At 33.4% G+C, this 13,795-nt stretch overlaps 1 protein-coding gene and 1 long non-coding RNA gene across 4 annotated transcripts in view; one reads left to right on the top strand and one right to left on the bottom strand.

Moving 5' to 3' along the window:
• Window positions 1-13,795, top strand: part of TTBK2 (tau tubulin kinase 2) — a 251,713-nt gene that overhangs the window by 152,332 nt on the left and 85,586 nt on the right. For all 3 annotated transcript variants that reach the window (XM_051977162.1, XM_051977161.1, XM_051977160.1), the window contains exons 7-9: window positions 5,651-5,716; window positions 7,821-7,913; window positions 8,586-8,711. In XM_051977162.1, coding sequence (XP_051833122.1) covers window positions 5,651-5,716; window positions 7,821-7,913; window positions 8,586-8,711 — 285 coding nt within the window. The remainder of the gene's footprint in view (window positions 1-5,650; window positions 5,717-7,820; window positions 7,914-8,585; window positions 8,712-13,795) is intronic.
• LOC127549292 (uncharacterized) lies at window positions 4,059-9,270 on the bottom strand. Its single transcript, XR_007950548.1, has 3 exons — window positions 9,101-9,270; window positions 5,564-5,724; window positions 4,059-4,290 (listed from the first exon to the last, which is right to left on the bottom strand). It is a non-coding gene; the product is annotated as an uncharacterized LOC127549292 (long non-coding RNA).

The raw sequence follows: 13,795 nt of genomic DNA, 5'->3' as shown, positions 1-13,795 counted from the left end.
AGAAAAAGTGAGCAGACTTGCACAACTGGAACTGGGCAACTACTATTCACAGATTGTTGTTTATTCCTTTGTTCTCAAAGAGGGTTGATAGCATTAAGAAGGTGATATCTTGACTTGCAAGTGAATTGGATTTTTGTGAGACAAGACTGTGCAAAATCACCAGTCATAATCAAATAAGACCAATTAATTAAAAGGAAACAATACAACCTAAGATGCCCTGACACATTTTACTAGAGGCAAGAAAAGATCAAATGCTTTCCCTGAGTCACACAGTATATTTCAGAGACAGAACATGAATATAGATTGTCTCCACTCACGTCACTATTCTATCCATCATTTTTTTTAGCTTTTTTGTCTATACATTATATTTACTTATTTGCATTGATGATTTTATCACCTTATTGTTATATCCTTAACATTTTTATGCCAGCTTTGAACATAATAAATGCTTCATAAATATGTGTTTGACTGAATTAAACTTCTTAATCATTGTTACTCCTCATTTCTTTTCCATGCTTTGTGGCTATTATTGAATTTCTAAGAACATGTCAAATATGAGTGTCAAGATGAGACAGCCGTTGTTATTTTGTTTTTTTTTAACCATTATTAGAGGAAATGCAGTTACTGTTTCTCCATTTTACATAATTTTAGATAATTTTTAATGAATACCTTTTTATTATAATTAAGAAGTACTTTCACTACTTAAATCATAAGGTTATAAAGAAAACACTTTATAAACCTCAACGTTCTATGTAACTTCTTATCCTCTTTTTTTTTTTTTTAATTACTCTTTTAATTCCTTAGAAGAGAGTGTCAGGAGGGGGGTGTGTGTGTGTGTGTGTGTGTGTGTGTGTGTGTGTGTGTGTGTGTTCGTGTTCTTATTTCCATTTTAATGAACTTAACAGAACAACTCTAAGCAAAGTTGAAGGTTTTGCTGATAACTGATTGTTAATTTTTCTTTAAGTATATTATTTATCATTTGACAATGTCTCTCAAAATACCCTGTGCTGATAGGAAATAATGGGATGTGCACCACCTGGGAACAACTAAACAAATTATAGCATAAACATATAATTGAATGTCATTATGTTGTAAGAAAAAGTGTGAGGGATGCTATCAGACCTGAAAAGATATATATGAACTGATGGAGAAGAAACTGAGCAGAATCAAAGAAATAATATATGTAGATGACAGCAAAACTGTAAAAACAACTGCTAAGACAGACTTAAGAATTCTAATTAGTATAAGGACCAACCACAATTCCAGAGATTGAGTGATCAAGCATGCTATCAGTTGACTGACATTTGAAGTCAGGGACTCATAGTGCAGAATTAAGACATATTTTTTGCCCCAATGTAGGGATGCTTTCCTTGGTGATGGTATTTAATACAAAGATGTTGGATTTTTTTCTTTAGTTTAGAGAAGTTAGCAGAAGGGGACTATTGATAGGACTATCAAAGGGGAAGAAGAAAAGAAAAGGTTTTTTAATGTGCAGAACAGAACAAGAAGGTAAATTAGAAACAGAAAGAAGAAAAGCTTTGAAAATGATAGTGGTGCATTTGTTGTTTGAGGGAGAAGTGAGCTGTTTGTGATAGTGCAGATTTGTAACTATGTATATAATTCTCTTTCTGTTCTTTTTCGTATGTGGAAATGAACATTTTGTTTGGTTTTGTGTTTAATATAAAAATAAAATTGAAAATATCTTCTGGTGTTCTTTGTCATATCTTCATTGGTTCTAGTATTTAACTGTTTCACTTCCTCTGTGGTATTATTTACTCCATGATATTATAATAATAATGATTCTCTTATATTGTATATTCTTCTCTGCCTTGCTTATTTTCTGTTTTGATCAATTTTTAGTTTCTTATGTGTAATTTTGTGTTTTTTATTGTTTGTGTGTTTATTGTTCTTATTATTTTTGTTTTATTGTGTATTTTAATGTTTTCACATATTGTTAGTGTGTTTTTATTGTATTTATTTATTGTTCCCTCATGTTTTGTTGGGTTTTTTTTTTTGAGAATTTATATGCTAGACTTGAGTGTCTTTAAACATTTCACTTCACCATTTTAAATATATGCTCACTGTCTTTCTATCTGTCCCAATCAGATTTATAGTTGTGATGTATTTGTTATTTTCCATCTATTTGTTCAGTTTTCAGGGGATAAAAGTTTTGAATTCTAACTCTTAACCATTGCACTAAGTAGCATGTAGAGTTCATCTGTCGTCAAACTTCAAAAATGGGCATGGTAGGGTCAAAACTCTAAGCTGTCTTCTTTTTCCCAAGAGCAGAATAGTGAAAAGGTGGTCCCTCTCACTGAGTTGGGTTTTTTTGTTGTTGTTGTTCGTTTTTTTTTTAAACTGACTACTGTCTCTTATGCTATATACATTGTAAATGATCAATGCATTAACTCCGTATTTGGAGTGAGAGAATTTGTATATTCTTCTTTACAAACATGTGTTTGATTGGTACTCTACACCCTAGCCATATTTCAACATTAAGAGTCAATTTAATGACTTTTACTTATGCCTTTTAAAAAATTTAGCAATCGTTTTTCAATATCTCCAGCCACAAATCCTCTCTTAAAATAAAGAAATAAGCAAAAACAACAGAAATGAAATATTATGAAATATTCTATAGCACCTTTTTATGGAGAATTAGAAAGCATGTTTCCTTTTCTTCATGACTAAAATTTTTTGTAGCAGTAAATATGAGTTCAGCAGCATTTTAGTGGGCTTTTTTTTTTTTTTTGGTTACAGGATTGTGTTCATTAGGTACATTATTTTCTTGATTTTATTTGTATCTTTAGAACCTAACACAGTACCTAGCATGTACCACTTATTTAATAAATATATGTTGTTGGGCAACTAAGTGGTACAGAGGATAGAACAGTAGCTCTGAGTCAGGAGAACCTGAGTTCAAATTTGGCTTTAGATACTTGACAATTACTATTTGTGTGATCTTGAGCAAGTCAGTTGACCCCAGTTGTTTCAAGTACCGCCCTCCCCCCAGAAAAGTATGTTGTTTGGTTCTGCTTCTTTAATCTGCATTGCTTGATATAAGTAGATTCTGATATACAATCCTAAACTAGATAGTGTGATATCAGTAGAGTCAGTGTCAAGAAAAGCTTACTTTAGTTCTGTCTTCTGGCATATATACAGTATTTTCTGTGCGAATCACTTAAACATTCAGTCTCCCAGGAAATGCTCTTAAGTTGTAAAACAGTTTCCTGTCTGTATTGCTAATAGATTTTTCACTGGGATTTCTCTCTACCAATGAAGTCAATAAGTTCAGAAACTCTCAGAAAAGCATAATACTACAAATATTTGATTTTCACAAAAATATTGGACATATCACATATTACCAAATTGTATAGTCTTGGTAAAATATACAAAAGATTCACAATTCTTCTAAATATGGATAACTGCTTGTATGTCTTTCTTTGTATACATATTCACTGTGTAAATCAGGACTGAGTTGAGACCATCCAGTATTGTACCTGTCTTAAATGGCACATTCCTGGAGCTGATGGCATTGTCATCTACTTCAGGTACCAACTGAACTTTTGGTTGGAAGAAGAGGAATTTCCTAAGAGAGGAATATGGGTTATAACTACTTAAATTAGGGCTAGTTCCTAATTTGGAAAAGTTTGGATCAAGGTTCTCTTTGTGAGTTTTAAGAGGCTTAAAATGAGACTTAGTTGATTTCACCTGCCTATTTTCACTCTTACATTTGGTAGATAAAGACTTCTTCAAATAAAAGATTATGTGGTAATTCAGTGTCCTTAATAAGGAAGGAGAAAGTAGAAAGTTCTCTGCAAGATTTATTAAAGAATATTTGGTACAGCTAACTGAAGCCTCAGGAATACATACGAGGAATACTGCAGATCTCCAAATCTTCATTGATGTTAAGATAGTGAGAGACACAATAGTAATAGTTACAAGGATGTCTTTTCAACTTTCAAAAACCTTTTTGTTATAGGAAAAATTCTATCTCTGATCTGTATTAGGGATTCTACCTCAATTTGGGAAAAGTATCATCTCTTGCTGCTATTGCCTGATCTAAACTTTGGAATTTGGGGACATTTTAAATAAAGAGGGGTGAGAGGAATATGAGTGGAATGTTTCTTCCATCCCTTTTTTATATACTAATGGTCTACTAACATAGGGGTAGTCAGTCAGCAAGCATGTTGAAGCATTTGCTATATGTCAGGCACTATAACTATACTAAGTACTTACTTAGGTTATGAAGAAAGGCAAAAGCATGGTCCCAACCCACAAGGAGCTCTCATTCTAAAGAAAGAAACAAGCAAACAGTTATGTATGTACAAGATTACAAGATATTTACAGTATAAATGGAAGATAACTTCAGAATTATGACCCTGAGCAGTAGGTAGGTAGTAGAAGGAAAAGCCCTTGAAGAGAGGAGAGTTGAGTTGACTCTAGGAGGAAGCCAGAAAGCAGAAGAGAAAGATAATAGCTATGTTGCAAGGTGCTAATGGTTCATTTGAGCTCTCATGGATGCTTTTCTATGACATTTTAATTAGGAAGACAACAGGAGACCCTGATGATTTTAGGGATAAAAGCAAAAGAGAATTACAATTGACATTACATGGGTATACAATAGAGTAACTAATTAATATATACAATAGTCTTCCCAGGGTTTTCTGTCTCTAAAATGGCCTAATTATTCTAAGAAAAGGTGTTCTCAGGTTGTATTTCTGTCATACTTTTGCAGCACAGACGGTTACAGACTTCATAAAAAGAACAAAAGTGCCAGCGTTTGCTTGTGGCCCAAATTTCAGTTTACATAACTTTCCTGTGCCAATCATAGCCTCTACTACAAGGTTTCTTGACATTTTTTGTGAGACATGAACTCTCTAGCAGGCAGGTAAAACCTATAGACTCTTTAGAACTTAAAGAAAAAATTCTAATTGAAGGAGATGCTAAATTTCAGTTAAATTTAGTGAAAATAAAGGTGAATTTTTCCCCCCATCGAAGTTCATGAACCTCTTTTTTGGCCCATGATTCCAAAAGAACCTCTGCTCTAAAATATGGTCAGTGAAGTGGTTTAACATTCATTGGGCATTTTTTTGTTTAGTACTTCATATATTGATTGGGGTTTTGACTGTGAGTTGAACAAGCAGTCAATTGCCCAGAATTAAACTAGGTTCTCAAAATAAGTTCTACTGCAAAATGATTGACACAAAAATCTGACTGACATAATCACCAATGTTGTTGAAGATGGAAAAGGGATGGATGGAATAAGACTAGAGTTGAGGTAGTATATTGAATGCATTATGATGACTCTAGTCATAAACTTGATCATAAATGAAGATAAGCTGATGTAATCACCAATGTTGTTGAAGATGGAAAAGGGATGGATGGAATAAGAAGACTAGAGTTGAGGTTGTATATCGAATGCATTATGATGACTCTAGTCATAAACTTGATCATAAATGAAGATAAGCTATTGTCATATGTGGTATATATAGTCTGTAGTATAGAATATTGTTCAATAAACATGAAAATACTTAATAAGTGCCTCCTTAAGATTATGCCTCACCTTTTCAGTTCATTAGCTCCACAATCATACCAGAACCAAATCTTCACGGCTTGCAACTGCTATGTTTTTCTATTGTTTATGTTCTAGCCTCGTGCTGTGGCAGGATTTCGAGGAACAGTCCGGTATGCATCAATCAATGCTCATCGAAACAGAGTAAGTATCTGAATTTCAAGCATATTGATAATATTGTAAAATATTTTCTTCTCTGCCTCATATGAACACAAGTTTTATTGATCTCATCTCACATACCCCTTTGTCTGGAAAGTACTTAGTGAGAGCCAATCTTTATAGCTTTAGAATTAATTGAATAATTTATCCTAATTTAGCAGTTGTTATGGTGCTATTGATTGCAGAAGAGTTGGTCATTATAATTTTTGGTGATGTGTAATGCTAGGATATTGGATATATGTAGCTGCATGATTAGGTAGTAGAAATGAAACTGGATTTGCTATTTAAAAAAAGATAATAGCTAAAGATTAGCTAACTATATGTTTGCACGGAAGCTTATATCTTCCTTTGTATACATGATCTATATCTTTATTTATATACTTTATTTTAACCTCTCATTTCATCTGAATAGGGAGCTCCCAGAAAAGAATTTTACTAAAACTGACCTATGCAAATTGCTCTGTAACTTATCATCTTAACAGCATCCCTGTGACACTGACAGGTTCACCTAGGTATCAAAACTTACCCTGAAAGATTTGAACCAGGTCTTCCTTACTCTGAAGTTCATTCTCTATGCATTGTTCCATGCTATCTCTTATATCTACATATAAATTTTATGAAATTGTGAGGAAGGTCCTGAAGTTCCTAAATTTATTGATGTCTAATGGAGTTATCAGTATTTGATTTTTTTTATAGGACCATAATTTGCAATATGCCTACAAACTATTCCTTTCTCCCCCCACCCTCCATATTCATAAAATACTGTGAATGTGCATTTCACTTTTTGGCTTTCGTTATATTAAATCATCGCTTTCTTTTTCCAAAATTTGAGTTATGATTTAGGAAAGGAGAATTCATTATGCCTTACACCTTGTTTTGATGGGAATGGGATAATGGGGATGAAAAACATATTAAAAATTTGCCTATTAGGAAAATGAAGGAATACCCTTTTTTTTGAATCCTGATCCCACATTTTTTGCTATGTAAATTGGAATTTGGAAAATTTTGGAATTTTGGAATTTGGAAATTTCCTATTTGAAAAAAGTACATTAAATCAGAATCTGAACAATGCTAAATCTATGTATTTTGGAATATTGTGTTGTAATCTTATAGATTATTTTCTGGATAACATACTTCTATAAAATATTGATTTGAATAACATTAAATCTTCAGATCAGTGAAGTATTTATTATACATTTACTGTGTATCTGGCATTATATTAGATGATGTAACTAATTCAGTTTGTATATCAATATGATCAATACCTTTTTTTCCCTTATATCCAGGCAGTTCTTTTGTTTAAGAAATTTTTTTTTATTGTTGGGATATGTTTTTGTTAATTATTTGAAATGTTTTTCTCAACTCATCCAGAAGGATACTGATGTCAGTCTTTTTTTATGTCAGTCTTTAAAATGAGGTATTCTTTTTAAAATAAAGATAGAATTTTCTGAGTCTATAAATAACCATATCCTTATTTTGAAGCTAGATGATAGAAAAGCTTTCAGAGGCATCTGGGCTTATTTTATTAAAGGAGGTATAAGATTTCTTGTAAATGCCTTTAGCCAGAAGCATTGTAACTCCATTGTGAGCTCCATTGTGAATATCCAAAGTATGGTGTTTGTTCTTGATGGTTTTTAAGATGGGTATTTTTCAAACTTGGGAACTATCCCTGATAATACTTAGGGATTTGTTTTTTACCAGTTTTGGTGAGGAATTTAATTAAAGTTTAGTCTGCCTGAGAAGTAGCTGATATCATGAATAGGTTGAATCCAAAGTCAGTTTTGACTTCTGCCTCTGACACATAGTAGCTCTGTATGAGTAAGTCAGTGAGCTTTTCATTAAGTGTCTAATGTACGCCAGACTCTGTGTTAAGATACAAAGAAAGGCAGGTGACTTGCTGGTCTGCACAAGAGAAAGGAGTTTCCAAACTAGGAATTCTTATAGTAATAAAATCACACATATGTCCGCCCTGCTCTCACCATCACCCAAAAAAAGATTTAGTGGGATTCAGTAGATTTCTTAATTCCTTAGATTGTCATAAAGATAAGCCGTAATTCAATGTGACCAAATCCTAATTTGTTTTACTTAGGAAATGGGAAGACATGATGATCTTTGGTCTTTGTTCTACATGTTGGTGGAGTTCGTAGTTGGACAACTGCCTTGGAGAAAAATAAAAGACAAGGTGAATTTAGAAATTGTTATGTTGATTGTTGGGTGGAAAGAGAGGTAAGGATCTTCCTGAAAAATAGCCTCAATTAAAAATTATTTTCCAGTATTATCCCTCTATGATGAATTGAATTGGAGTTCAAATTATGATTATTGAATGAATATATGTAGAACAAATATCACTTTATATGCAACTAATTCCTCTGAATTGATTTCTGGTTTGACCTCTGAGCCAGTAGCTTTTATATTTACTATCTGTCTTTGTTGTTTGATTTATAAACAGCTCATTTACATTATTAGATTATGATATTATTTGAAAGAGAGCCATGGAAACAAAGAAACTTCTTTCCGTGTTGACAGGGGAAATTAGGCCAAATTTAAGATGATTTCTATTCTTTCTTCTTGAAAGCTATCAATTCACTTGGTGCAGACTTCTGTATTTAGTGGTACAGGAGACTTTATTATATACATAAGACATACAGAAGAGTTTAACTTTTTGGTTCAGCATTGTAATTTTTTAAAAAACAGTACATTAATTTTATAATGATCCCTAGCCTTGTTTAGCCCTTAATTATCTATGTATGGTCTTAATCCTTAGTATATACCTTTGAGAATATCATAGAGAGACTCTGAGAGTATAATTAATTAGAGAAATTTATTTTGGTTTCTTTTTTTATCATTTTCCTAGGAGCAAGTGGGTTCGATTAAGGAGAGATATGACCACAGACTTATGTTGAAACATCTCCCTACAGAATTTAGCATTTTTCTGGACCATATCTCCTCTTTAGATTATTTTACTAAACCTGATTACCAGGTAAGCCTTCATTTTCCTTGTTCATGGATTGTCTTTGTTCTCTCTGTTTTGATCTCAGTTATCTAGGCATTGTAACATCAATGGTATTCATTGTTGACCATAGTGTTGTATAAATCTATTTTAGTGCCTTTTGAGGAATATAATGTATTTAGCTGTCTAATGTAATAGTAATGGGTTTTTCCTTTCCTTTTTGAAATACTTCATCACACTTCTGGTTTTGTAATTTATTACAAGACAGATTGTATTGTATATGCTTTACAAGATGACATAGAATTGCTGACAGTCTGCATAAATGCAAATCATTTGGTTCATTTGTTCAGTTGGAAGCACTGTCCAGCTGTGTTACCTATATGCCAAGGACCTGAAAGCTGCATATTGTTTATACTTACATTATAGGATGGTCAGTGAAGATTATTGGCTCCATTCTGTCTGTGACCCATCTGCTTCATTTACTTAAAGGATGGAGTTAATGAGGTCAGGAGTTCACTTTCTAAGGCTTGAGTTGTTTTACCCATAGATTGCACCCCTAACCAGCTGTCTTGCAGATGAATTCTGTTGATAAGAGGTAGATGTGAATAGTTTAATGCAAATGTGTTACCAGGTTTGGAAAAATTATTCAAGGTACATGTTCTACTATAAGTCATATGATATTATATATTCATATGCAAAGAATAGGACAAAAACTTAAACAAGTAATACGAATTTGCTCATATTGTTAATTAGAATATATCTTTGAGCCTGATTAAAGTAAAAAATGCTATTGCCTTTGTCTAGTCAAAAGCCTGATGATAATAGTTTGTTTCTATAGTAATGTTAATCTGGTTGTACACGCTAATTGCTTTTCTTGGTATTTGTATGGCTGGAAAATTGCAGTTTCTGGAAGAAATCCAAACAATTGTTAAAGCCAGATGATACATTGTGAATTTAAAAACAATAGGTTCATGACTTTATTTCTCTGTATATATCTTTTGTGATTGAATAACTGTATTCTAGGAAAAAGTGAGGTTCCCAACTGATCTGTGATCTATTTTAAAAGAGGAAGAAGGGTTAATAATCAGTCAATAGGCATTTATTAAGTTCTTACTATATGCCAAGAACTTTACTAAGAATTAGTGATATAAAGAAAAGGGAAAAAATATTCCTTACTAGTAAGGAGACATGCATTCTAATGGAGGAGACACAGGTAAATATCCAGATATATTCTAACCTTTAGATTAAGACGAATCTTAAAGAAGTTCAGAAAACCGAGAGGTAAAGGAGATGAAGTAGGGTGTTTTAGGCATGTTAGACATCCAGTGCAAAGACACAGAGATAGAAAATGGAGTAGTGTTTTTGAGGAATTGCAGAAAATGGAGCACTTTCTGTGAGGAATTGCAAGTGGCTAAATCTTAGGGTACATGTAGGGGAGCATATATACTAGCAATGTAGTAAGGGGCCATGTAGTAAAAAGATGAGAGATAATACAAAACTACTGGAGCTCACTGAACAGGAAAATGACTTGGTCACACTTTGCTTAATAAAATCATTTTTGTAGATGTATAAAGAATGAATTAAAGTAAGTGAGAGAGAGAGAGGCTAAGTATTAGACTGTTATAATAGTTGAGGAAAGAGATGATGAGAACCTTAACTACAATGCTGGTAGTGTGAGTTGGGATATATATGAGAGGTGTGATAGAGGTGTGAATGACAACATTTGATAACCATTTGATATGTGGGGCAAGTGAAAGTGAGGAGTCAAGAATAATACTGAAGGTATAGATGTAGGTTACTCAAAGGTTGTTGGTGTCCTTCATGGCAATGGGAAAGTTCAGAGGAAGAGTGGAGAAAAAAAGAATGAATTTTGTTTGTGGCATGTTGAGTTTCAGAATTTTATAGGGCATTTGTTTTGAGATGTCCAAAAAGAGGTTGATCATGTATGCTCAGGAGAGAAAAAGGCAAAGGAATGAGCATTTATGAAGCATCTACTATATTCCAGGAACTTTAAGCACTTTCCAAATATTTCATTTTATCCTTACAACAACTCCAAGAGGTTGGCTTTTATTATTGTCCTTGATTTTGAGGTGAGGAAATTGAGGCAAACAGAGGTCTGCCAAAGTCACATAGCTCATAAATGTCTTAGGCCGAATTTGAACTCAGGTCTTCTTGACTGCACATCCAACAGTGTCCATTGTACAACCTAACTCCCTGCACATATCAATCTGGAAATCATCATCATAGAGATGATAATTAAGCCTATGAGAGCCAATGAGATTACCAAGGGAGAAAGTATACCATATTTTGCCTTTTGCAAAATGAAAAACAATACAGGACTGAATCATTGAGGGACACCCATGGTTTGTAATTGGGATGTGAATGAAGAAGCAGCAAAGAAGCCTGAGAAGGGTCAGTTAAATATAGAACCACAAGAGAACAGTGTCACAAAAGCCTAAAAAGGAAAGAATATCCAGGAAGAAAAGGTATTCATTGAATACTGCAGAAGGGACAGAAGAAATAAAGACTGAGAAAAAGTCTATCAGCTTTGGCAATCTTGAGATCTTTGAATCTTCCAGAGAGGACCATTTTATTTGCATGGAAGTCAGAAGCCAAGTTACAGATCATTTAGATAGAAGAGAGGAAGAAGATGGATTTCAGTTAAATCAAGGTCAAAGGAATATTGTTTGAAAAGTTTAAGTGTATTTGACAATTTCCTTAGATGATTAGGAACAAAGAGAACACTAACAGTATAAAGGTTAGTATAAGAATATAAGGGTTTTTTTGCCTTTGTACAGTTTTACTTGGTCATGTCACCAGCTCCCATGGATTCAGTTGCCATCTTGGTTGATGCTTCTCAGAGCTACTTGTCCAGCCTTAATCTTTCTCTTAAACCTCTAGACTTGAACTTCAGCTGCTTGTTAGACAAAAAAAACTGGATATTTTATTAGCATTTCAGAACTTAAAATTTTTGCTGAATATAACAGCTAGGGAACATGGCATTCAGTAATCAAGACTGATTAAAAAAAAAATTAAAGCAAGAAGGATGGAAGGTCCTTAAAATGGCTGACATACTAAATATAAGATTAGAATGCCTAAAGGCAGAGCCCACATCATATTGCTTTATAAGACAACAGTAGTAACTTGATTTAAGCAATCTCTTGAGCAGATCATTTGTGTTACCTGTAAAGCATGGCTTTTTAGTAGCAATAGTTAATTATCAATAGTGAGATCTTAAAGTAAGTCTAGCATCATTAAAACAATACTTTCTGCTACATAATTGGAGGAATGTTTATATGAGGAGAATAGATGTGTACTGCTGTACAGTCACTTGAAATAGGTATGCTCTACATAGCATAGCCAAGAGAAATGCTTTAAGAACGTACTGAATGTTTTACCTGACAACTTGCAAATTGGCAAAGATAACAAAAGATAGGAATAATTGATAAGTGGAGGAAGTGTAGGTATTCTGGTACATTGTTAGTGGAGCTATGAATCAGCACAGTCATTTGGAAAGCAATTTGGAATTATGCAAATTAAACTAGCTAAAATGTCTATATCCTTTGATATCCTTGATGATACTATTATGCTTATTCCCAAGGGATAATTGACAAGAAGATAATAATAATGATAAGAAAGTCCCCATGTATACCAAAATATTGATAGCAGAATTTTCTGTAATAGCAAAGAATTGGAAACAAAATAGATAACCGTGGATTGGGAAATGATTAAACAAATTGAGGAAGTAATGCTATATTACTGTAAGAAATGATAGATGTGATACAGAGAGAGAAGCATAGAATGATTTACACAATCTGATACAAAATAGAATAAACAGAGACCAAAAAACCCAATATATACACAGTGAGTACAACAATGTAGTAAACAGAAAATAGATCCATAAAGCAACCAAAAATGAATATGGCCAAATTGTAAAAAACAAGCAAAGCTTGAAAGAAAAAATAAGAGAAGACAAATTCATTCACTTCTTTGTAGAGGTGGAATGCCCATAGATATGTACATTTCATATACTTTCAGAGGTTTTTAATGTATTTTGATTGGCTTTGCTGCTTTCTTTGTCTCTTTTTCCTCACTTTCTTTTAAAATATTTTTATATGATGGTTTTCCCTGGGATAGAGGAATAGGGGATACTAGAAGAAATCCCAGTGACTAAACTCCCTCATAATATCAAGAAAAATTATTTTTACAAAGAATACATGGATGTTAATACTTTTAAAAAGTTCAATTAAGTACCATATTAGAAGTTCTGAAAATCAGAAAAGGGATTAACAAAATGAAATTTTAAATAAATAATAAAATAAGAGGTCTGTTTTTTTTTTTTTGTTTTTTGTTTTTTGTTTTAATGTGAGAGTGGGACTTCTGGACAGGATGGCTGCCTAACAGAGAGAGGTTCCCCGGGTTCCATATACTTACTCCTGCAAAAAAAAAAAAAAATCTAAAAATCACAATAGATGAAATAATGACACAGAAATACAATGAGGAAACTATAGTAAGTGACTTCATCCACCCCAGAAGTACATAAAACATTGGTCAGTATTCCATAGGCGTTAGAGAAAAGCCAGGATTAGCTAAAATAAATAAGCTAGATGGCCAGAAAGACAAGAAACATTTGAAGCCTTCAAGGCTCTGTATCTTAAGCCAATGAAAATTGAGGACTCTCCCAGGAATCCTGGGGAAGTTAAAGGAGAGGTGAGTCCCACAGTATGAATTAGTACCAGTTCTAGTATCAGCATTTAGGCTCTGACACCCAAGGTCTAGGTAGGGGCTACAAGGTCCCTGGTACTCTGTCCTGATAGCACCATAAAGAGAGCTCTTTGAAGTTTCAAGATCTGGGGGATCGAAGTAGAGATGGGAAAGAGGGAGAAGATTGCCAATCCTGGGAAGTGGAAGTCAGCAAAGGAATCCAAGAAACCAAAATTGAGAGCAAGTGAAGCCAACCACCCCCCTCAGAAGCATAGCAGAAAGCAGGTCCTTGCCTGTCACAAAGCCCCAATTCAAGAAATGAAGCTGGAGCGATGAATAAACCAAAAAGAAAGAAACCATTCTAACTCCCAAATCCAATCTCAAAGGAGAGAATAATTCCATAACAATTG

Source organism: Antechinus flavipes, chromosome 2 (assembly GCF_016432865.1).
Source record: "Antechinus flavipes isolate AdamAnt ecotype Samford, QLD, Australia chromosome 2, AdamAnt_v2, whole genome shotgun sequence".
Lineage (NCBI taxonomy): Eukaryota > Metazoa > Chordata > Mammalia > Dasyuromorphia > Dasyuridae > Antechinus > Antechinus flavipes.
The sequence above is the reverse complement of the archived record's forward strand: the minus strand, read 5'-3'. Positions and strand labels throughout refer to the sequence as shown.